General features: G+C 42.5%; 1 protein-coding gene across 6 annotated transcripts in view; it reads left to right on the top strand.

Moving 5' to 3' along the window:
* Positions 1-24353, top strand: part of Tcf20 (transcription factor 20) — a 175627-nt gene that overhangs the window by 137011 nt on the left and 14263 nt on the right. For all 6 annotated transcript variants that reach the window (XM_058574216.1, XM_058574218.1, XM_058574217.1 and 3 more), the window contains exon 3: positions 19759-19852. In XM_058574216.1, the coding sequence (XP_058430199.1) occupies positions 19759-19852 (94 nt within the window). The remainder of the gene's footprint in view (positions 1-19758; positions 19853-24353) is intronic.

Raw genomic sequence — 24353 nt, 5'->3', positions numbered from 1 at the left:
AAGAAGGTGCTCACTGTGGACTGGTGTCTGTTCTCAGGTGGTCTTTGTAAAGATGTATTCTGGGTGGTGCACTCCCTCAGTAGGCTGTAGCTCAATTAGCCTTCCTCCTAGCACACATGGCAGATGGTCACAGGAGTGTCCAGGACTCACTGTCATAGGAAGTTGTCTTGCATATGAAATAAACATTTTTCTTCTGACTTTGATTCTTGCTGGAAACTCAAGGTTTTTTTATGGGAGCAGGGTTATGGTATTTCAGGTGCAGTATTAACCTGTCTTATGAAATTAAATCAGCCAACATTGATACTCTCAGCAATTATATTCTCCAAAAGAAAAGAGGCAAAAGGAAGGAAATAGTCTTTTGTCTTACACAGTAAATAAAAGCATTAAGGGCTGAGGGGATAGATAGTTCAGTAGTAGAGCACTTGCCTAGCATGCCCTGGGTTTCATCCCTTGCATTAGAAAAAGTCAAAAGGCATTAATATTCTGTGAGTTGGTACATTTTTTTATGGTGATTACCTAAGTTCAAAGGAAAGAGTCTACCTGATAATAGTTGTTTAAAAATAAACTTTTTTTGGTATGGAGGGCGATTAGAGATTGAATGCAGGGGTACTTTACCATTGAGGTACATACCCAGTCCTTTTTATTTTTGGTTTTGAAATATGTTGCTAAGTTTCTTAGGTCCTTCCTAAGTTGCTGAGGCTGGTCTGGAAGTTGGGATCCTCCCACCTCAGCCTCCCAAGTCACTAGAATTACAGGCATGTGCCACTGTGCCTGACTAAAGTAAACTTTTTTGACTCATCAGCAAAATAATTAAGGATTCTCTGTGTGATATGTTCATGGCAAATACTTTGCCATCGCACTTCATCTCTTATTCCCCCAAATCAGTTAATATATAGAAAATATGTGAACTGTGGTAGGATCATAGTGTAAGGATTTGGCTTTTAACTTGCAGTGAAGAACCTCTGTTAATTTCTAAGCATATAGATCACATGGCCAGGGTTGTGTTTCATCAAGGAAATTCAGGAAAGAAGTGGGGAGACAGGAGATGCAAAGAGACCAGTTGAGACACTGTGGGATAATTTGTACAGGGGCTCAAATACATGGTGGAAAAGGGAATCAGAAGAAGGGGACAGACCCCAGAAATGTTTTAGGATTCAGAGTCAGTTGAATTTTAACAGTGATTAGACATGGCAGGTGGAGTGGGGAGGCCAGGGATGAAACTGCCAAGGGTCTAGCTCAGCAAGCAAGGGGTGGGGGTCAAGACACCAATGATGAGCAGGGGATCCAGGGAGCAGAGGAAGAGTCAGGTGTGCAGCTAATACGTAGTGGACAGAAGAAAGAGACGGAATTAGTCTGGCCTGATATGCATATTCAGGTCAGGCTCTAGTGCAGTGCTTTTTGTTTTGTAATAAGGACTGATTTTTATTTAGCTTTCCAAATAGAATTAAAACTAGTGAACTTTTAAATCCAAGTTGAAAAAGGGGGAAAATAGGAAATCACAAGGTCTGTATCATGTTAAAAACAAAATCCCAAAGAGAGAATTCTGAAGATACCAAAGAATTTATCATTTTAATAGTTGCCTAAGCTGGGTGACATGGTGCACGCCTGTAATCCCAGTGGCTCAGGCAAGAGGATTGAGAGTTCAAAACCAGCCTCAGCAACTTAGGATCTCACTAAGTTGCTTAGGGCCTTGCTGTCTCTAAATAAAGTATTAAAAAGGACTGGGAATGTGGCCCAGTAGTTAAGCACCCTTGGGCTCAATCTCCGGTACCAATAATAACCACCACCACCACCACCACCCCACCACCTACACTACAATTGGAAGAGGGGAACAGAAGGGGCAATTCACTGGTTTTGTTTTTTAAATAACTTCCAAAGATATGAAAGCATGGTGGGAAATCAAGATTCTATTTGATTGTATTCAGAAAGAACTGATGTGAGCTGGGTGCCACACCTGTAATCCCAGCAGCTCCCGTGCCATGTATAGTAGCACCCATTTCTCAGAATTCCAGAATGTTTTTAAGACTTTTGTGTGTTGAATGGAGGTACTTGAATGGGCTCTGGAGGTGGAGATTGTTGCCATGGTTGGCACTTATTCTGTGGGCCTGGAGCAGCTCTCCTCACAGGAAGTGGCAGGAGATACTGGCAGAGGCAAAAGAGAAGACAAAACAGCCTGGCATCGGTGTCTGAATGGGACCCTGGTGACCAGATTTCCCAGTCCTTCTCCTGGGTTGTGGAAACAGGAAATACCTTTCATTAAAAAATTACATATTATTTACATAAAGGTAAACAACAGTAGTATTCATATTATAAACTAATGGAACTGTTGGTGAAAGAAAGTCATAATACCAATAACCCAACATGTTTGCCTCTTCCAGATTTTGTTCTTGTACTTATTATTTTACAGGATGGAATTATGGTGTATTAAGGACTGAAGTGTGTTGATTGCTTTCCAAGCTCTATACTTGATTAATCACATTTAAACCTCAAAGGAACCCTCTGAGGATGGGTCTTATTACACTCCAGATGAGGAAACTGAGGTCCACAGAGGAACTTGTCCACGATAGAGACCCAGCAAACCTCTGTCATTAGACTGAAGATGCACATCTGTGTATGATCTTTTCACTTAATTTTATAATTTTAATTTTTATATTCTGTGGAAGGTTTTTGTCTTATTTAATGTGGGTAAATGCCAATTATTTAATGATTCCTGAACTTTCATACATTAAGTTTATTTCCAGTTAATTTACTACTTTTTGTGCAGCAAAAAACGTTTTTATTTGTGGAGCTATCTTGGGAAAAAGTTTTGGATTTTGAACTGCTCAGTCAAAAAGTATAAACATTGTTATGGCTTTTGATAGGCATTATCTCAAAGACTGACCGAAAAGGATCATGCCAAGTTATGATCATCCACACAATATGTGACCCTACATTCTAACACAACCTAAACATCATTAGATCTTTTAAAATTCTTAGAACTTCTTTATAATTTCATTTATTTTATTAGTGATATTGGTATTGTTCTCTATTTTGTGTTTTTTGTTCACTGATAATTAATTTTGAATTTTTACTATTTCTCATTTATTTTTCAATACACATTTTCTTAGTCTGAATAATTTTACTTATCTGAAGATAAATAAAATAAATCAACTCATCTGAGAGTTCAGATGAGTTGAGCCCTTTTCAGGAGTGGCTCCTACATGGGCAGTAGAGCTCTTACCATTTCTCATCTGTAGACAATGATAGGCTGTAAAAGAAAACTCACTTTTCTTGAGGTCAGGTAGTCTTGGTGGACACCAAGCTACAGGAGGCTTTTCATTGAGGTGGCTTTAAAGAAAATAAATTATTATGGTCTAGCATCAGCCTTGGATTGATGTGCTCCCGTGTTGTTTTAGTAAAGATGTGTTCCTGCCATTAACCTTATTGGGTAAAAAAATCAAAATAAAGAGGTAATCCAGGCTTGTGTGACCCTGTCCCAGTAAGCCAGGTTCAGCAGAGTGATGTCAGCTGTGCATGCTTAATTTTAGAACTTGAATGTTTGTAGCATACTATTGTCAAGAAGTGTGCCTTATGAAAACATAACTGAAGAACTGCCATGCAAACAGAGGCACAAGACCAAGGGCAACAAAATAGCAAATCAGGTCATTTTACTGAGCAGCTAGTGAAAGGGTGTTTTGTAAAATGCCGTTTGTTTAACAAATTCTCAGGCAATGTTCATTATGACAGGCTCCATGGAGGTTCCAGATAGTTCTAGACTTTGAAAACTGTCCATGATGTGTAAATCTTGGTTCAGATAGATGTCAGGTGAAGACCTCTGGTTTGTGAGTTACTTTGTTTCTTTATACAGAAATTACTTAAAATGGTTTCAATAGGGTAATAGTTAATTTGAATAAGCAACAGATGATTCTCTTTGCAGATTTCTAGGTAGAGTTCCCTTAATTTCAGAATTTGTTGAGTTTGAAAGGGCAGCCTCTTAAACTTGACATGTGTCTGCTGGCTCAAGACTTTGCACCTCCCTACTCAGGCAGTTTCTCAGGGCATTTGAATTTACTTTTTTTTTTTTTTTATGGTGGGAGCAACACTGGGATGGAACTGAGGGATGTTTTACCACTGAGCTACATTCTCAGATTTTTTATTTATTTATTTATTTTTATTGTGAAACAGGATTTTGCTAAGTTGCTGAGGCTGGTCTCAGACTTGCCATCGTTCTGCCCAGCCTCTCAAGTCACTGGGAGTACAGGTGTGTGCCACCAAGCTGGCTCTGAATCCACTTTTATTCATGAAAAACACATAGATTTCAAAACCAGCTCATTTATCACCTGGTTCTCCTCAGGCAGCAAGTGCTTCTATAGCACTCCCATTTCTCCTGTCAGACCACTTAGCACTCATTCTCAATCCCCCAAGTCACTTTGATAATGATAGGTCCCACTGTATCAAGACTCTGGGCAAGTCATGCCTTTGAAGCCGTCCACTCAACCTTCCTTCCTTCAGGTCAGGTGAAGCTTCTGGGTGCTTACACAGACCCCACAACATCCAGGGACCTCAGCCTAACAGCACTTAGATGATTGTCGATCTAAGCTAGACTAGACTTGTATAGATACATTAAGATGTTTTGTTAACAAGACCATGACTCTACATAGAATTGTATGTAAATAAATTGCATATGTATATATGCACACCACTTGTAGTTCCAGGAAAATTAATGCACGAGAGATAGACAACCCGTGGTTGATCTGAATTCCTTATTCTTATGGTTCTTTGTGAAGCACAGTATGCCAAGGACCACTGTCACAAATTCTGCCTTTGTTACAGAGGGCTTCTGTGCAAGGTTTTGTTGTTTATGAGTTTCAGTCTGCCTCTTGGGTCCTCTGAGTCTTAATGCTGGTGGTAGTGGTTACAAATGGTTCATCTGGAAAACAGCCCCCCCTTGGACTTGGGAGGAGGGGAGGAAGAGGTCCTGCATGGAGCTATTCTGGAATATGCAGACTTGAATATCCTCTGCCTGTCACCTCTATCCCAACCAGAAATTTTGGAACCATCTCATTCCTCTCTTTTCCCCGTTTCTCTCATCCAGGCAATCACTATATACTGTTGATTTTAGTTCCTAAATAACATAAATCTCTCTTTCCTTCACTGTCACCCCCTTGATTCAGTCCATCATCTTTCTCATCAGAGTAGTATCTTATTTGGTCTCCCCACCCTTTAGTTTGTCCTCTTTAGTTCATCCTCTGTATAACCAAGATCTTTCTAAAACTCAAGAATGGCCAACCAGTCCCATCTTTCAACCCTTCTTCATCTGCACTCAGTTCATTTACTCAGCATCTAGTTGGCATCTTCTGTGTACCAGGAACAAATCATTAATAATAAGTAAAATAAGGCAAACGTGACCAAATGATCAGGCAACTGAGTTAGATAGGGGACCTCAGCTTCCTTGAGAAGCTGAGGTGGGAATAGCAGAAAGAGCCAGAGAGCACTTGAAGCAGAGGGAACAACTGGTGCACAGGCTGTGGGGAGGGACTGTGCTTGGTGGATTTGAGGAACAAAGAAAGAGGTGGGTAAGGGAAGAGAGGGTAGTGAAGTTGGAGAGGTAGGCGGGAGCCTGTTCTGGCCTCTGTGGGCCAGGAGTGAAAATGGTCATCTTTTTGCCACTGGGTAATGTAATACCATTTTGTGGGGCAGGAAATCTTGGAGGAAGAATAATTTGGTGGGAAATGGGGACTTGAATTTTGTCCATGTTAAGTCTAAGATTGCCTCTTAGACATCTAAGTGAAGTGTGGAAGTATGCCGTGTCAGAAGGAAGGGTTTCCTGTGGTGCTTCATGGTTTGTTGATGCCAGGTGGAGCTCTAGCCTCCCTTCCATCAGCACTCCCAATTCCCCATGAGTGCCACAAGGCCCTGGGGTCAAGGAAGAATCTGCACCTTATTGGGAAGGGTAGCCTGAGTGGGGACGAATTCAGAGGCGTGGCCTGCTGCTGTTGGAGTGACTTGGAGGATTTGAGTGAGCACTGGGAGAAGTCAGCACACATCAAGAGCCACACCTTTCTGCTTTCCCGGTTAGTTCCTCCTATGTCCTCCGAAACCCTGAAGCCACCACACCCTTCAAGCTATACTCTGAAGAGCCCTTTCACCTGATGCTCTCCATGCCACTCCCTCTCTCTCCCAGGTCCCTCACAGGCAGAAGCAGTCTTTAGTGTTAACCTGTGGGTCATACTCTCCAAAGTGCTCCTTCCTTATGACACCTTAGGCCAGGTTTGTATGATAAGCATTCTTCTCCCAGACACACCTCATCCCTGGGAATTCCATTTAAATGAATATGCCAAAATCCTAATTGTTCAGCTCTAGAATACTGTTCAAGACCTTCCAGATTAGCTCTGGAGAACCCCAGGAAATGGTCCAGCTACACACACATTAACACATCATGGGCCTTCAAGGAGCTCTGAGGCCACCAGTAAGCACCAAGTATTGCCTTTATTTAGCACCTTAATTTGAAACCTCTTAATCATTGATTTCTTTCTCTCTGGTACTAGGGATTGAACCCAAGAGGCACTCTGCCACTAAACTACATCCCCAACCCTTTCTTATTTTTAATTTTGAGACAGTGCCTAAGTTGCCCAGGCTGGCCTCAAATTTATGATTCTCGAGCTTCATCCTCACTGAAGACTACAGGCATGTGCTACCACACCCAGCCTCATCAATATATTTTCAGGCAGTTCAGTTATTTGGCTAATCCCATCATTTGCCTATGGTCTCTTTCTAATCTCACTCATGAAAGAAAGCCATTGTGACTAAACTCTCTCTCACCCATTGGTGCTGTCCAGAGAAGGGATCAGAGGAGAGAGCACACGAGGCTCTTAGATTTACCAGATTTACTGAACAGATGGTCTTTGAAAACACAAGAGACGGTTGTTGGTGAGGAACGATGTCTACAGAATCTTTGAGATCTTTGAGATTCCTAGTCCTAGGAATTGGCTTCTTAGAAAACTGTAATGTCCCCCTCAGCCCAGTCTCTTAGCCTGAAAAATGGGACAATAGCTGAGCTGCCTTGTCAGGTTGTTGAATAAATGAGACCTGTCCGAACAGTTAGTAGACACTTAAAAATTGGAGGTGGGAGCCCTGCAGTGGTGCACGACTATAATTCCAGCAGCGCAAGAAGCTGAGACAGGAGGATTGAAAGTTTAAGGACAATTTTAGCAACTCAGTGAGACCCTGTCTCAAAAAATTAAAAGGGCTGGGGGTGTGGCTTAGTGGCAAAGTGCCCCTGGGTTCAATCCCAGTTCAAAAAAAAAAAAAAAAATTTGGAGATGAGGGAATAGATACACTGAAAATCATTGAATGTTTTTAATCTTGGTCATGTTATTTCCAAGACTCTGTTTTCTTCTGTTGAAGTGAGGATCAGCCCCTTGCTGAGTATCTTCCTCATCTGGGAGTAATCTGTTAAAACAGATGAAGAAGAAAATATATGTGTCCCTGAGGGTGAACTGACCTGACAGTTATTAGACTTTGAGCTGCACATGCAGTCTTCCCAGGGTGGAGTTCTCAGTCTGTATTTGTAACATGCTTCATTTTGGATGCAGCTGGTACAGGTGGCAGAGTTACCCTTTGAGAAACATGAATCAACTCAGAATTCAATATTAGCAAGCTAGTCACAGGTATGGGTACCACAGTGCTTCCAGGACAGGTGACCTGAAATGCCCTGTCTCATCCTTATTACTTCATTAAATGTTCCTCACCAACACCTGACTGGGTCTAGTGGAACTAGCTAGACTAGTAGCTTAAACATGCTGTGGTTTGGGTATAGATGGGTGTCCCCAAAAGCTTCATGTGTTGAATTTAATCTCCATTGGGAAGTATTGAGAGGAGGGAAACTTCCTTTGAGTAAGTTTAGAGGTGCTTGGGGAGGGGGGGGGTTCAGGAAATAATTAGGATTGACCCCTATTGTTGAATCCTGACCACCTGTTTTTGAGTGTTGACAGCTTTATTAGAAGAGGGGGAGAGCCTAGAAGAGACATACATATACATGTACTCCCTGTGTCTTTCCATGTGACACTTTGTGCTACCTCAAGACTGCCAGCAAAAGGCTGTCACTTGATGAGGCCCCTAGACCTTACACCTCTAGAACTATAGGCCAAGTAACTTCCTTTCTGTGGGAACTCTGCCCTGTGTAAAAGTGCCTCCTCTTTCTGTCCCTGTCCAGGCTGCCCATGGAAACTTCCCACTGCAGGAATAGGGTGACCTTGCTGAGAAGAGACACAGATGAGAGGGTCTGTGAGGTAGAAGTAGACCTGAGCAAGAAAAGGGAATTCAAATGCAAGCAGGAAAAGAGGTAGTGAAGACAGGAAAGGGAAATTGGAGCTTCAGTATGTCCTTCCTTGCCAGATTTGAAATCTTGGTAGAGGAGTCTGATTGTGGCATTGTTTGTCATCCCTGCTACTGAAATCATAAACATTTCAGTCTGGGTGCCTCTTGAATAAGCAGCTTCCAGTAATTGGCTTTCAAGGACACATAGACTCAACTCCCAGGTGGGCTGAGCCTCTGAGAGGAGCAGGGTTATACCAAGAGTCGCTTCCCTGATGGGAAATTTCTGTTAAAAGTTGCCTTTTTAGATTCAGAAAGCACAAAATGTAATCATTTCTCTTTATCAGCCAATCCACTCTTTGACCAAAGGGTAAAATAAAGCTGGTACGTGATCTTGTGCAACTTAAATTTCAGTGTTTTAAACTGTCTATAAGCATTCATCTCTCCACACTTTGAGAAAAGGCTGTTCTCTTTCTTCATCACAGGGCTGCCGCAGGGCTCCTGCCCCTGCTGGGTTCAGCCTTTTCTCAGGTTCTCAGCTTCTATTCAGAGGAAAAGTGCTAATTACTGCCTTCAACCCAGTCCAGGCTTCAGCGCCAGTCTCTCCTTTCTAACTCCTTAAAGGGTAAAAGTTCCTTTTCTTTTTAACAGGGAATAATTCCCTTAGACAAAATATATAATGTTTTTAACAAAGTTGCAGAGTTTTCTTTGGGGGCTACAAAAGAAACCCTCTGATTAGAATTATTTCAATGGGTCATATATACTTAAAGGTAAAATAAAATGCAAATTGTGTTTCAGGAAAAAAAAAAGCAAATCTGGTTAACCCAAAGGAACATCATTAGAAACCTGTGTTGGCATTTTGCTAAGTGGAGTTCTGAGACTATTTGTTAATATCATAGCAATACATTACGTATAGCTTGTGCAGCAGAAAAATGATTAAACCAAGACTTTTTGAGGAATGTTTTAATATGTAGAAGGGGATGAAGACTGGCTTCAAACTTAAATTGTAGTGAGTGGATGCTTTTTATTTAGGAAATTGCTTTGTTTTACCTTCCTAAATTTTTATTGCTGAACCTGAAGGCTCTCAACCCAGGAGAATTAGAGTTAGAAAAATGGCTAGTGTCTGTGCCTGCTGTATCCATAGGGTACACATCATCTCATCTGTGATAATTACAAACTTTTTCCTTTGTGGGCACCTTGGTAGAAATCATTATTTGTACCTGCCATAGTCTTACATGTTGTGGAACATCATCATCAGTAAAGTGTTGATAGCCAGGCAAAGTGGTGTTTGCCTGTAATCCCAGCAATTTAAGAGGCTGAGACAAGAGGATCACAAGTTTAAGGCCAGCCTCAATAACTTGTCTCAAAATTAAGAGGAGGAGACTGGGGATATAGCTCAGTGGCAGAGTTGCCCCTGGGTTTAATCCCCAGTACTGCAGAAATAATAATATAACTTGTTTGCATTGGAACAGGTAAGGGGGTGGGAAATAAGTAGCTACACAAGTTGCCTGACAGGTTAAAAAAAAAAAAAGCTCTAGTTTTGACAAAGGGAAAGGCTCAGAAGGCGTGCGATGAGCCTGGGTTTACCTTCATGGCCAGGAGTAGATTGTGGTATAGGCCGGGTCCTCCCGGATAGCTGTGATGCTGCCAGTCTCCAGCTTCCCATGACTTTGCAGAGAAGCCCAGAGGGCTCTGGAGTTTTGAGGGACCAGCCATCCCACAAGGGAGAGGAAAGTAACAGAAATGACTAGGAATGCTTCCATGTACGTTTTATATAGGATGCCTTAGGAATGCCCTAGACATCCCTTTAAAAATCCTCTTGTCATTCATTCTTAAGCATGTTCAGGTTTTTTGCCTCCGTTAATATCCTAAAATAACAAAATCTGCCAGCCCCCACCCCCTTTTTTCTCCCAGCTGAGTATTATCCCCATTTTACTGTTGAGAAAACCAAGACTTAAAGAAATTAACCGGGCTTGGGTGGTTGCCTGGCTGTAATGCTAGTGGCTCCAGAGAATTAGGAGGATCACAAGTTTCAAGCCAGCCTGTGTAACTTAGTGAGGCCCTGTCTCAGAAAAGAAAGGGCTGGGAATGTAGGTTAATGGTAAAGCACCCTCCCATACCAAAGAAAAACTGACCTGCCTAAGCTCCAGGAGCCAGTGAGAGGCAGGGCCAGGTGTTAATTTCTTTCCCTCCTAGAGCAACTCTGCTGCCATCCCACCTCCACACAGCTTCCATGGGCAGCTCAGCAGCCCCCACCCTTGCCAGCTTGCTGCTGGTCTTCCTCACTTCATGTCTTTGTCTGTTTTTAGACTGCCTGTGTTTGAGATATAAACTAAGAAAGATATCCCACTGAATATAAGGAGGGCTCACAGAGGAAATGTCAGCTAAAGTAACTAGAACTGGAATCTTTTTTCTGCCCTCAACTTCCCCATGGAGCCCTAATTTGTCACAACTCAGCTCAAGCAACACGCCCTCAACAATGCTTTCCTGACCACCTTAGCCAGTGCAGGGACAATACCTGTAAGCCCTAAAGTGCTATTTCTTCCATAACTTGGATTATAATTTGCTCCCAGACCATTCTGCCAGGTCCCTGAGGGGCTGGTTCCAGGTGGCCTCTGGCTCCTCGTGTCAGCCCCTGCACACAGACATGCAATGAAACGTGTTGAATGAATAAAAAGAGAAGATTATTACACTTATAAAATTGATATCATTCACTCACAAAGAAACTTCAGAATCAAACGAAAAACCACTGAGAATAAAGGACGTCGTTGTCATATGGTCTCACTTTTATTAGATAAACCAGCACATTTGAGGGAAAGGAGGAATGTAGAGAGCTGGACTGAGGAGGACCAGATGATCCAGTTCTTATTAATTTTCTTCCAGCCCACGGCTCCACTACCTGGAAATTGCAGTTTTATGCTCTGGAATCAGAATTACATGTTAAGCCAGGCAAGGTGGTGTAGACCTGTAATCACAGCGTCTCAGGAAGCTGAGGAAGGAGGATGGCAAGTTCAAGGCCAGCCTCAGCAATTTAGTGAGACCCTGTCTGGAAAAGGGCTGGAGGTGTAGCCCAGCGGTTAAGTGCCTCTGGGTTCAGCCCCCAGTACCAAACAAAAAAACAGTTGACTTGTTAATAAGGCAAATGGAACAGCCCATTAGGAGGTTAAATGCTTTCCTTATATTCCATAGAACAACTAGCATTTCGTGATTCTTTTTTTTTTTTTTTTAATAGTTGTAGGTGGACAGCATGCCTTTATTTGTTTAGTTTTTTATGCAGTGCTAAGGATTGAACCCAGTGTCTCACACATGCTAGGCAAGTGCTCTGCCACTGAGCCCCAGCCCACATTTCATGATTATTCTATAGAGAGGTACCAGCTTGGCTTTTTTACCTTTGTTAGACAGCGGTTACCATTACCTCTGATGGAGGCACAACAGATGTACCTTACTTTCAACATGGGGAACGAGTGATTCTGGATTGGTAAAATGGCAACAATAAAGGGGGGCGGGGCATGCAATATAATCTTCTAGAGAAAAGACATTCTTCTTCAGCTGCATCTTAGGATCTAGTAACTTTCCATTATTTGTTTGCTGAATGATGAAATGGGAAAAAAATGTTGTATAAAGATGTGTGTATTCTAAATATATTCTTATCTGCTCAAGTTTTGTAGAAATTCTGGCGTCCTGTATTTGGCAGATGAAGTACAGAAAGATAAGGAAAGACGTTGTTAATGAGGGGGAAAAGCCCTTTAATTTCAAGCCTTCTAACCTGATTCAAAGCAACATAACTTCACTATAAACTGCAGACAGGCTGGTCCCACCTGTGGGTACAAGACTAGGAGGGGATTAAGGGAACAGGCTGTCCTATTGGTTTGAAACAGAAACCAGGGCTGTAGCTGGGAGATGCTGCCAAAACAGATGCATTCGGATTCTGACCTTGGTCCTGCTTTCTGTGCTTTTGCATTGCTTCTGGAGCCACTCACCAGCCAGCCCCTACTTCTTCAGTTCAGATATACTGCAATTAGGTTCAAAATGTGGCCTGAAGGGCCTTCCCAAAGAAGCACATCTCAGTCTCCCATTGCAAAACCATTTAAAAAAAATTTTTTTTTTTAGTTGTAGGTGGGCACAATACCTTTATTTTATTTATTTTTTTATGTGGTACTGAGGCTCAAACCCAGTTCCTCACACATGTTAGGCAAGAGCTCTACTACTGAGCCACAACCCCAGCCCTCAAAACCACTTTTTAATTGGAGGTTTTAGGACGGGGGAGGTGAGAGTCCAGATGAACAGTTTTATTGGAGATTATTTTATATTTTGAAAATGATGATCAAATTAAAAGTTTCCCCTTGGTCTTGGGTGATAGGAGCAGATGACTTCCAGGAGGCAGAGAAGGTGAGCTGCCAGGTTCTTGGGAATGTTGTGACAGCAGTACATCTCAGGTCCCTGTGGCATCAGGACATCCAGAAGCCTCAGGTCATTCTAGATTAGTCTATGGTTGCCCAGTTGGAGTGGGAACAAGCTGGGAGAGCTGTGGCCTGGAGCAGTGGCAGGGACCTAGGGCAGGAAGCTGGATGGCTTAGCATGTAACACAGGCGGTATCTGCAGAGCTCAACTGTGAGCCAGCAGGGCACTTTTACCTATTCTGGTTATGCCCAGTGTTCCTTTCTTGGGTAGTTTTCAGTGTCTTAGGGCTCCTGCTAGCATCTCATTTGTACATGGTCATGTGTAGTTTTAGTTCCTATTCATTTAACACTTTTCCTTCCAATGCCGGTGCTTCAGAAAATTTTAAAAACAGCTCTGTTCATCTGCAATGGCCAAGGACAGAAGGACTAAGTGGGAGTAATAGGAAACAGTAGCTGGGAGGGACAGTGCTTAGAGGGGGCAGGAGCTGACTGTCCTCACTGGTGGAGGTGGAATACTGCTAAAGCGATGCAGGGCAGCTGCATGCCCCAAAAGGCTGACAGCACATGCCTACAGGGGCTGCTTGTTCCAGGCAGTATTTTAGAAGGAAACAATGAGTTCTAAATAATAATGATAATAAAATAATGACTGAGATTGTCTTAATTTAATAGACTATTTGATGTGTATTATATATGGTTTTGGTATTAGCAATTGCCAAGAATGTGACACAGATGTAGGAAGATATATTTTATGTATTTTATAAAAATAAGTCCTAGCAATTATATAACATTTTAGCTCATAGATTTGAGGGGCTACTGGGAATTGAATTCAGGGGTGCTTTACCACTGATTTACAACCCAGCCCCTTTTCTTTTTTATTTTGACACAGGGTTTCACTAAATTGTTTAGGGCCTCATTAAGTTGCTTAGGCTGGCCTAAAACTTGCAATCCTCTTACCTCAGCCTCTGCAGCCTCCTGGTTGCTGGGATTACAGGCATGCACCACCGTGCCCAGCTAACTTATGGAATGTTTTACAGTTATTTCACACAATTTCACGAGAAATGCAAAGCAAACATCCCCATTTTACCAAAGATAAAATGATGTGGTAGCTTTTGGCTCTCATACTATGCAGATACCCTCAACTGCTTTGTGAACTAGTCTTGTGCTACTTTGGACCTGGACAGTAGTCACATTAGACAACTACAGTTATTATTTGATTATTCTAAAAAGACAGTCAACCTGAACTTTGTTTTAAGTACAAAATGAGCTTTTCACCAGTGACTGCTGCTAACATGATTCACTGGGTGACATCTTACACTTGTAGCATCATAACTTATTAAGATGTGTATGTAATAGTTTCGAGTTCTGAAATCAACATTTGATCAGCTGTGGGACACAGTGCAACTTTTAAAACCATGCACTATACCTTCAGTAGCATTGAGCAAATGGACCTAGGCAGAACTGGGCATCTCTCTGGCCCTCAGGTTGAACGTGAAACCTTGGTGGTTATGGACTGGGGAGGGAGTCCTGGGACAGGAGCACATGCCTTTCTCCCAGGACTTGGTGAGGATACAGGCAGCAAAGTACTCCAGGCAGCTGCAAGAGTTTTCATGAAGAAACCTGAGGGTAGAGTCTAGCTTCAAGGATCAAGGACCAAAACATGCATTGCTTGGGCCAACATTCTGAAGAGCTCCTCAAAGAAGGTTGACAGGATGCAGAGTTGCATCAAAGAAAGAAGCTCCCAAAACCTTAGACACCTACTTGAATGTAGACCATGTGACTCCCATGTAGCAGGAGAACATAGTTAGGGCAGCAGGGCCTTCTGTCCTAGATATAGAAGGCATGATTAAAAGGGAAAGGCCTTTTGCTTGTCCCCACAAATGAGTACCTTTTTCCACATTCTCCGAGCTCTCTCAGCATCCGCTTACTCTTATTGAGGCGTCACCTCATTAGTGCTCTCCAGGCCTTGTGTCCTTCCATCAGCTCACGTTCTCAATACCTACAGCTCTCCAGGCCTTAGGGGTGCACAGGGCATGGTTTAGAGGGTGGACAAACCTGAATAGTTAAGTATGAATAAGCGAATGCAGTGCTGGATGGAAGCCACAAGGCACAGTAGTGTGGTGTGTGTGGTAGCAAGGTTCTTGCAGACGTGATCGTCATCGAGGCACCGATAATGCTCTGACCCATTGTTGCAGCACTGGCGGCTGCTCCAAGATGCCTTCTTTGCACTGTGATCACTCAGGTGGCTGTTCCCTCTCAGAGGAAAGAGTTGTTCTGGGAGTGAAGAGGCATGTGCAGTTCTCCCTGGAGTTTTCCTTTGAGCAGGATCAGTCAGCTCCTAGTTGATTCTGCCCCTGCAGTTTGCCACCTTAAGTCAGCGAGCCCTGCCTCTGAGACGGTGACAATTTCTGGTGAAAGGGTTGGGCTGGGGTCTATTTAAACCTGCCCAGAAACTAATAATAAGTTTCATAATTTATTTCCCAAGTTCACAACATCAAGAAATGCAGGGTTCTTGTCAGAGTTGCTTGAAAATAGCCTTTATTCCCTTCCATAATAAATGAAAAATATCTTAAGAGATCATTTATTCCTTCATCAGAAGTTTGGGATGTTTCCTTTTTGAAAAATGTAACTTTCAGAAACTATGCCTAAAGCACCCCCATCTCACTGTGGGGGGGGGAACTCAGCTCACCTTGGGATGAATATCGTTCGCTCTGGAATATAGAGTACTCTGAAATCAAGAACATCTGGGCAGTGATTTTATTGTATTATTTGCAGGAAGGAGGAGGACAGTGCAAATTACTTCTTCAGGTAAAAGGCAAAGAATAAAAATCTAATTGGAAGTTGAACATTGGCCTGGGCATCGATTTGCAGATGGAAGGGTTCAATAGATAGGGAAGGTTTTGTAGAGTTAAATTTTTGTATTCTGTCTTTGACTCCTGCACTTAGGAGGTACTTCACATGGTAGATAGTTGAGTGAATGGAGGAGACTAGAAGGCATCGTGCTATGAAGTGAAGAATGTTGAACTTGGGGTCAGAAGGAAAAAGGCTGCAGCTCTAAGTTCTGTTCCCTCCTAGCAGTATGGTCTTCAGCAGGTCCCTTTGCCTCTGTTTATTCATCTAGAAGAAAGGTACAAATTCAGCATCCCTTCTTCAGGGACCTCATGCTACCAAAACTGGCCTCATAAAAAGTGGGTGAAATAGTACATGTTTCCATGAGGGAGAAGTTGGTTGCACTAGAGATGTAAAAGGAAAGTGAGCGATCCCAAATCTGATTCTGTTTGTTTTCTGCTGTTGCCATATACTTCCACACACAGTAAAACTTCCAGTTATGCACATTAGAGGCCAGTTTGGGTATCCCTGGGCTAGAGCTGAGGTATTGGCTGGGCTGGGTACCTGCCTTTCCCTGCTTCTGCAGCTGCCCACATTCCTTGGCTCATGCCCCTTTCTTCTGCCTTCAGAGCCAGCAGTCTTGCATCTTTATGACCCTGCTCCCATTTCCATGTCTTCGTAAAGCCCACAAATATGACCCACTCTTTGGTTTTATGAGCTATGAGGTTAGATTGGGCCTGTCAGAACAATCAAGTCTACTGTCTCTCTCTCGAGGCCTTGACTTAATCATATCTGCGAATTTCTTTTTGCCATGTTAAGGAGTCGTTGGGACATCGATGGGACATCTCTAATTCTGTCTCCCATACCCATAATCTATAGGTTGCTCTACAGGGAACAGAAGTATAGTGGAGAAAGCACTAAAATGATTCTCACAAAACCTGGAATCAGGCCAGTCATTTATCCCTCTAGGTCTCTGATTTATGCATCTAAAAAGTTGGCAAGTTGATTTTGGAAGCGTTCAATAGATAATGGTTCTGAAACTCTTGTGCCTCAGAGTGGCTTCGAGAACTTGTTATAACACTAGTGAGATGAGGCCTGAGAATTTATGTTTCCAGCAAGTTCCAAGGTGCTGCTTGTCTAGGGACCACACTTGGAGAACTACTGAACTAAATTTGTCTTTAAGGTGCTTTCTTTAAGGCCCTAAGGCCCTGTATCCTGCAGGGTTTCCTCTTTGGATCAACACAGGAAATTAATTGTGCTTTCTAGCTAAAAGAATCGAACATCATTTTATTGATGTAACTTCCTGGTGAGCCATGAGTTACCTTTCTTTTGTGAAAAAGATGGGCTGTGTGGTCTGTGGGCTGGTCAGAGTGGGGAGCTTCGGGACGTCCTGCAGGGACAGGGAGGCGGATGTTGAGGTCTTGATCCTTGTCTGTGAGCTGGGGTAGTGACAAGGCCCGCTCTGCAGTTGCTTTTCACGCAGTGGTCTGTGTAGATCATCTGGTGTATGCCTGGCACGTGGTCAGCTTGGGTCACGTTACTGAGCACTTTTGATCCAGCCACTGTTGGGAATCTGGGTTAACGCATTCTACCCTCACGACATTGCTCTGAGGTGGGTCACTCCCACTTTTTTTCCCCCCTTCTTAAATACATGGATTGATTGATTGATTGATTTACTTATTTTGTTTATTTATTTATTTATTACACAAATGGAGCACAATTTTTATTTCTCTGGTTGTACATGATGTAGAGTCACACCATTCATGCAATCACATCCATACGTAGGGTTAATAATGTCCATCTCATTCCACTATCTTCCCCTCTTCTTCCTCCCTCCCCTCTGCTCAATCCAAATTTTCCTCCATTTCACCCCCCATTATGGATCAGCATCCACTTATTAGAGAAAACATGTGGCCTTTGCTTTTTTGAGATTGGCTTACTTCACTTAGCATGATATTCTCCAACTCCATCCATTTACCCATAAATACAATAATTTCATTCCTCTTTAAGGCTGAGTTATATTCCATTGTGTACTTATACCACAGTTTCTTTAGCCATTCATCTGTTGAAGGGCATGTGGCTGTTTCCACAGTGTAGTCATTATGTCACTCCTACTTTCGCAGATGGAAGGAACAAAGGTTAGGAATTTGGCCAGGAAGGCAGAAGTAGACAATGTAGAGTCATTTACCAACCAGTTGTGTAGGTTCCAGAGTTCACATACTTAACTCTTGTACAGAATTGCCTCACATAGTTGATCCCTTCCGGTATCAGTGAGGGTATTTTGATTGCAAGTTATACAACTTAAAAATGAGATTTCTCTGTGTGTGTTTCTTAAGTATCTTGTCATGTAACAAGTCTGGAGGCAGGTGGTCCTGGAGGAGGTTAGTGTGGTGCTCAGCAGTGTCACAGTGGGTCCAGATCCATATCTTGTCATGCTACTATTCCCAACAGATGGGTTTTGTCTTCAGGACTGTCCCCTAGTGATCATAAGATGACTGCCATAGAACCTGCTGTCCTGTATCAGAGACTGAGCAAGAAGATGACCTGCTCCCTTGTCTCGTCCCTCTGTAAGGGAGTAAAGCTTTCACAGAGGCCCGTTCCATGCAGAATTCCCTGCCAGAAATGCTTGGCCTCCTGTTTCCAGATGGCCACTGCTAACTGAGAGTCCCTACCAGGGTGGGGAGGGCCTGAAACCCAGCCCTCAGGGTAGCTGAATGCTCAAGCTCCCTTAGTAAGAAAGGCAGCAGGAATGGTTGCCTGTTGTTCACTGACAGACCAGCCTTACTTCATTCCCTCGAGTTGGTGACACGACCTTTTTCCTGAAGGTGCCCTGTGGCACAGACAAAAGGAGCCTGTCTAGTGCTGCTGGAAGTGCTGCTGACTGCTCTTGGCTGACTACACGCCTGATGAGCTTTGCTTTCTCGGCAAGGGTATGAGGGCACATGATCACATTTATTGATTTGGGGCACCCAGAAGGATTTTGGTCTTGTGAATGGAGGACGAGGCTCTTGAAGGACTTGTCTTACAGCCCTATTCTCCCATTTGTCTCTGGAGGCTGCTGTCCATTCTGACCCTGGAACAAGGTCCCTCACCTCTGGTGCCTCAGCCATCTCATCTCTATAGTGAGATGATACGGGGCCCCTACCCCACGGGCACCACCACAGCCATCCTGACATATAGTGATGTGGGCTCCAGTGTTGCCAGCCTTGGTTAACCATCAGCATTGGTATTGGGAGGGCTTGAGCCAGCTTCAGTGCTTAGGAAACACTTTTTGCTTTTTGTTCCTTTTGTTGTTGCTGTTGTTTGTTTGGTCATTTTGTTTTGTTTTGGGTAGAAGCAGAAACAAAGGTCCCTGTCTTCAGTTAGCCTTCCAGGGTGTGCCAGGCCACCTAGAGAGTCCACACCCTTCCTCAGTAGGGCTACGTGTGGTTGAATGTTACGAATATGATTGTTGTCGATGGGACACCTATTTCCAATGCTGACAGGAAGAGCATTCATAGCCCACATCACAGGAACCACAGAGATGTGTCCCACTTTAAGAAAACCTGACCATATAAGGAGGAGCATCATAATTACAGAATAATGTCTCACTTAGCCAGGAATTCATGGCAGTTCTCCTAGTGCATTTAAAATAGGACTCATGTATAAAAATACCATTTCCATACAGAAGCCTATATTTTCTGAAAAGGGAAATATACTTGTATTGGGCATTTGGGGTAAGTAGATCAAAAATAAAAATAACATCTTATAAATATAAGAACTAGAAACTAAGTTCCACTTTTAATTCTAAAAGGTTTATATTTATCTCTACTACCTTAACCCTCTCCTCCTACCCTAGATTTTCACAGCAGAAATACACAGGATCTGCAAGCAGCTCATGATGGCAGTGAGTGTCAGGCATGTGAGTGAGTGGACTCCAGGGACATCAGCAGCAGAACTGGTCATACCAGTCTCTGGCATGTCCGCCATGTGCTGTAGGGTCAGTGTTCTCGCCCCAGTGTGGTGTTCCACTTGACTTGGGATCATTTGTGAGGACTGGCCTTAAAACACATTGTGAATCCTTTCCTGTGCATAGTCAGCGAGTAGCAGTGAGAAGTGGACCTGCCCATCTTGCCGTCAGAGACTCCTCTAGCCACAGAGACACTGGCCAAGGTCTAGCCAGCAGGATCTGGGGAAGGCCAGCAGGAGAGAGGCAAATCTGGGATATTCACATGCCTGGCTTCTTCCTTCCTTTCAGAAATGCTCCCACTGCCAGGAGGCGGGCGCCACCCTGGGCTGCTACAACAAAGGCTGCTCCTTCCGATACCATTACCCATGTGCCATCGACGCAGGTAAGCTGAGAACGCATACCCTTGCCCAGGGCATCCAGAGGGCCAGGACATACAATTTGGTCATCTCCCTTCTTTACAGTTCTTTTTGCCTCTCCTGGACCTCTTCTGTTTGTAAATTCTAAAAGAATGCAGAGAATAAATATGAAGGAGTAAAATGGGGTAATTTTTTTTGGGGGGGGGTAATTTTTTAATAACAGTTTTCTTCGTCTAATTCACATGTGCTTCGCATATTTAAGTGTACAGTTCAGTGTCTTCTAGTGTACTCACAGTTGTGTAGCCATCACCACAGTAGATTTTTTTTAACATTTTCATTACCTTGTAAAAAAGCTCCTATCAATCTAGAGTCACTCAACTTTCTCCCCCCCCCCCAGATACCCCACCCCCACCCCCACCCCTGCAACCATCCATCTGCCTTCTAGCTCTATAGATTTGCCTGTTCTGGGCATTTCATGTAAAGGAAGTCATACAGTATGTGACCTTTTGTGACCAGATTCTTTCACATATCGTAGTTACTTACAAGGTTTATCCATGTTATAGCATGTATTAGTACTTTATTTATTTTTATTGCCAAACAGTATTTTATTGTATATGATATATACTGCTTTATTTATCCATTCATCAGTTGATGGACATTTGGGTTATTTCCAGTTTTTTATTTTTATGAATAATGTTATGGTAAAACATTCACATATAAATCTTAATGAGGACATGTGTTTTCAGTACTCTCATGTATTTAACCAAGAGAAGAATTGCTGAGTGGTATGGTAACCCGTGTTTGACCTTTTGAGGAGCTGTCAGGCTTTTCCAAAATAGCTGCACTATTTTACATCACAACCAGTGGTGTATTAGGTTTTAATTTCTCCACATCCTTGCCGACACTTGTTACTATCTGTCTTTTTTATTGTTATTACTGTTATTGTAGTCATCCCAGTGGGTATGAAATGGTATTTCATTGTGGATTTTATTTGGATTTCCCTAATGGCTCATGATGATATGTGTCTCTTGCTTTGCCCATTGTTAAATTGGATTGTCTTTTTATTGTTGAGTTTTAAGAATACTTTGCATTTCTGGATACAAGCACCTATGGAGCTTAGTTTGCAAAAATATTTTCTCCCAGGACTGGAATTGTGGTTCAGTGGTAGAGCACTTGCCTAGTATGTGTGAGGCACTGCGTTCAATTCTCAGCACCACTTATAAATAAATTAATAAAATAAAGGTCCATAAATATCTAAAAAAAAAAATTAAAAAATATTTTCTCCCATTCTGTGAGTTTTCTTTTTATTCTTAATGGTGTTCTCCAAAGCAAACAATTTTATTTTTTAAAAATATTTTTTTAGTTGTAGATGGACACAATACCTTTATTTTATTTATTTATTTTTATGTGGTGCTGTGGATTGAACCCAGTACCTCACACGTGTGAGGCAAGCACTCTGCCACTGAGCCACAATCCCAGCCCAACAATTTTAATTTTGATGAAGTCTAATATATTTTGTTTTTCTTTTGTGTCATATCAAACCTATGGATTTTGGATAAAGATTTATACCTTTTTTTTTTTTTCCCAAGAGTTTTTTAGTTTTATCTCCTGAATTTAGTTTTTTGATCCATTTTAAATTAATTTTTATATATCATATGAAGTGGTCCCAGTTTATTCTTCTCCAGGTAGATATCCAGTTGTCCTTGCGTGATTTGTAGAAATGACTGTTCTTTTCTCAGTGAATGATCTTGGCACTTTTGTTGAAAGTTGATTGACCATAGATGGATGTGTGAACTTACTTTCAGTCTGTCTCTAGTACCCCACTATTTTGATAAAACATAGCTTTTGAAACTGAGTTTTCAAATTTTTTTTTTTTTTTCCTGAAGATTGTTTTGACTATTCTGAGTCCCTTGATGTTCCATGTGAATTTTAGGATCATCTTAGCCATATCTGGAAAAACAAATAATAAACAGACAAAAACACTGTTGAAAGTTTGATAGGGTTTGCATTGAGTCTATAGATAAAATATCAGGTAAGGTCATCTTAATAGTATTATGTCTTCCAGTCCATGGTCATGGACTGACCTTTCGATTTTGGTCTGTCACAGCTTTGTGGTTTTCAGAGTATACGTTTTACAGTTGAATTTTTTTTAATATTTATTTTTTAGTTTTAGGTGGACACAATATCTATCTATTATTTTTATGTGGTGCTGAGGATCAAACCCAGTGCCTCATGCATGGTAGGCGAGCACTGTACCACTGAGCCACAACCCCAGTCCTACACTTAATTTTTGCATTATTCATTGAGGGTGTATTGAATACAGTGGATTGGCAAGTGCAGTGGTGCACACCTCTGTAATCCCAGCAACTCAGGAGACTGAAGCAGGAAGATTGCCAAGTTTGAGAACAGCCTCAGCAACTTAGAATGTCTCAAAATTAAAAGTTAAAAAAAAAAAAGGACTAAGGCTGTATGTAACTTAGTGGTAAAATGCCCCCTCGGGTTCAGTCCCCACCAAAAAAAAAAGTTCAATAGATTGATTTTTTTTAATATTGATCCCGTATCCTATAACTTTGTTCAACTTGTTTTGTTCTGGTAATTTATAATGAGTTTCTATGTGCAAAATCATGACATCTACCAACAGTAATAGTTTTACTTCCTCCTGCCTGATCTAATGCTCTTTATTTCTTTTTCTTGCTTCATTGCCCTGGCTAGAACCTCCAGTAAAATTTAGGCTAAAAATGTTGAGAGCTGACATTCTGATCTTGTTAGCTAAAAAATATGGTGTTAGCTGTTCATAGGTATTCTTGGTTACCCCACTGTAGTACTGTGGATGGAACCCAGGGGTGCCGTACCACTGAGCTATATCCCCAGCCCTTTTTATTTTGAGATAGAGAGACTCTGTACCTTGCCCGGCCGGATCTCAAATTTACAATCCTCTTGCCTTAGCCTCATGAGAAAGCTGGGATTACAAGTGTGCACCACCATGCTGGGTTTATCCTTAGGTATTCTTGATAGAACTGAGACAGTTCCAGTCTAGTCCCAGTTTGTGGAATGACTTTAACACGAAGTGTTTTGTGTGAGATAGGAAAGACTAACCTCATGCTACTCACCATATACTCCATACTCCGTTTTTCTACACAGCAAACGTCCTCCAATAGATGCCAGCTATGTGTCCTACAGTTTAACTCAGTTCTGCACTAACCAGAGTCAGTGTAGACTCCACAGGTTAAAGGCTCTGTCCCACAAACTGCCTACTTCAGATGCCTCTCTCGAGCCCCAGGTTGTGACCTGTGCTTCTGAATGGCCAGGTATAAATCAGGGTTCACAAGACCTCTTTCTAAGGCTTGATCAGTGTGCTAGAACCAACTACAAGCAACACTCTTCTTTGTTTGGGTACTGGGGGTTGAACTCAGAAGTGCTTAATCATTGACCCATATCCCCAGCCCTTTTTAATATCTTATTTAGACATAGGGTCTCGCTAACTTGCTGAGGCTAGCTTTGAACTTGTAATCCTCCTGCCTCGGCCTTCCAAGCCATTGGGATTACAGTAGTGTGCCACCATACCCAGCTCACTTTACTTTTTTTATTCCCAAATATTTATTTTGCTGTTCTCAATACCTTTATTTTATTTATTTATATGTAGTGCTGAGAATCGAACCCAGGGCCTTGCATGTGCTAAGCAAGCACTCCACCACTGAGCCACAACCCCAGCCCCACTTTATTTATCTTTACCCATTTATTATGCAGGTTACAGTGGAACAGTTCAATGGGAAAGATGCATTGGCACGTGGGAAGGACATGGAGCCTCCATGCCCTCCTCAGATGCACTTCCCTCCAGGAACCTCCATGTGCTTAGCAGCCAGGAAGCTCTCAACCCCACAGTTCAGGGATTTTTATGGAGGTTTCATCACTTAGACATGTTTGATATTAACTCAATCTTTGGCTCCTCTTCCCCTCTCCAGAGAAAGAGGGGTGGAGCTGAAAGTTCTAATCTTCTAATCATGGCTTGGTTTTTCTGATGACCAGCCCCCATCCAGGAACCCAAGAAAGACACTCCTATTGCCTGGGAAATTCTGAGGGATTAGAAGCTATGTATCAGGAGCCCAAGTAAAGACCAGATATAAGGAAAAAAAGCTTCTCCTAGCACTCGTATTTTTAGGAAATTGTAAGGGTTTTCAGAGCTCTGTGCCGGGAACAGGAATGAAAACTAAAATGAGTACTTTTCATTATAAATCAATTGTCTGTCACATAGTGGCTGCATTTCACCTGTTGGGATGGAGTGGGCGGGTTTTGCAGTGTGATGCCTGCTGAGGAAGGAAACTCCTCTGCAGGGCATAGGCGCTGCCAATGAGTGGGGCAAGCTTGCGTCCAACAGCTGCAGCAACCTGGGAAAGTAGCCCTCTCAACTTGAGTCTCCCAAGACCTTCACCCAGCCAGCCTCATAATGCCTCCCATCAGATGGAGGGAGTAAAAATGGAGAGAGGCGTGGAGCAGGTGGAATAGGCACCAGCAGGCAAGCAGAGACCT

This window comes from Marmota monax, unplaced genomic scaffold, assembly GCF_021218885.2.
Source record: "Marmota monax isolate L192 unplaced genomic scaffold, Marmota_monax_Labrador192_F-V1.1 WCK01_AAM20220418_F8-fsc00051, whole genome shotgun sequence".
Lineage (NCBI taxonomy): Eukaryota > Metazoa > Chordata > Mammalia > Rodentia > Sciuridae > Marmota > Marmota monax.
Note: the sequence above shows the minus strand (reverse complement) of the source record. Positions and strands in the feature narration are given on the sequence as shown.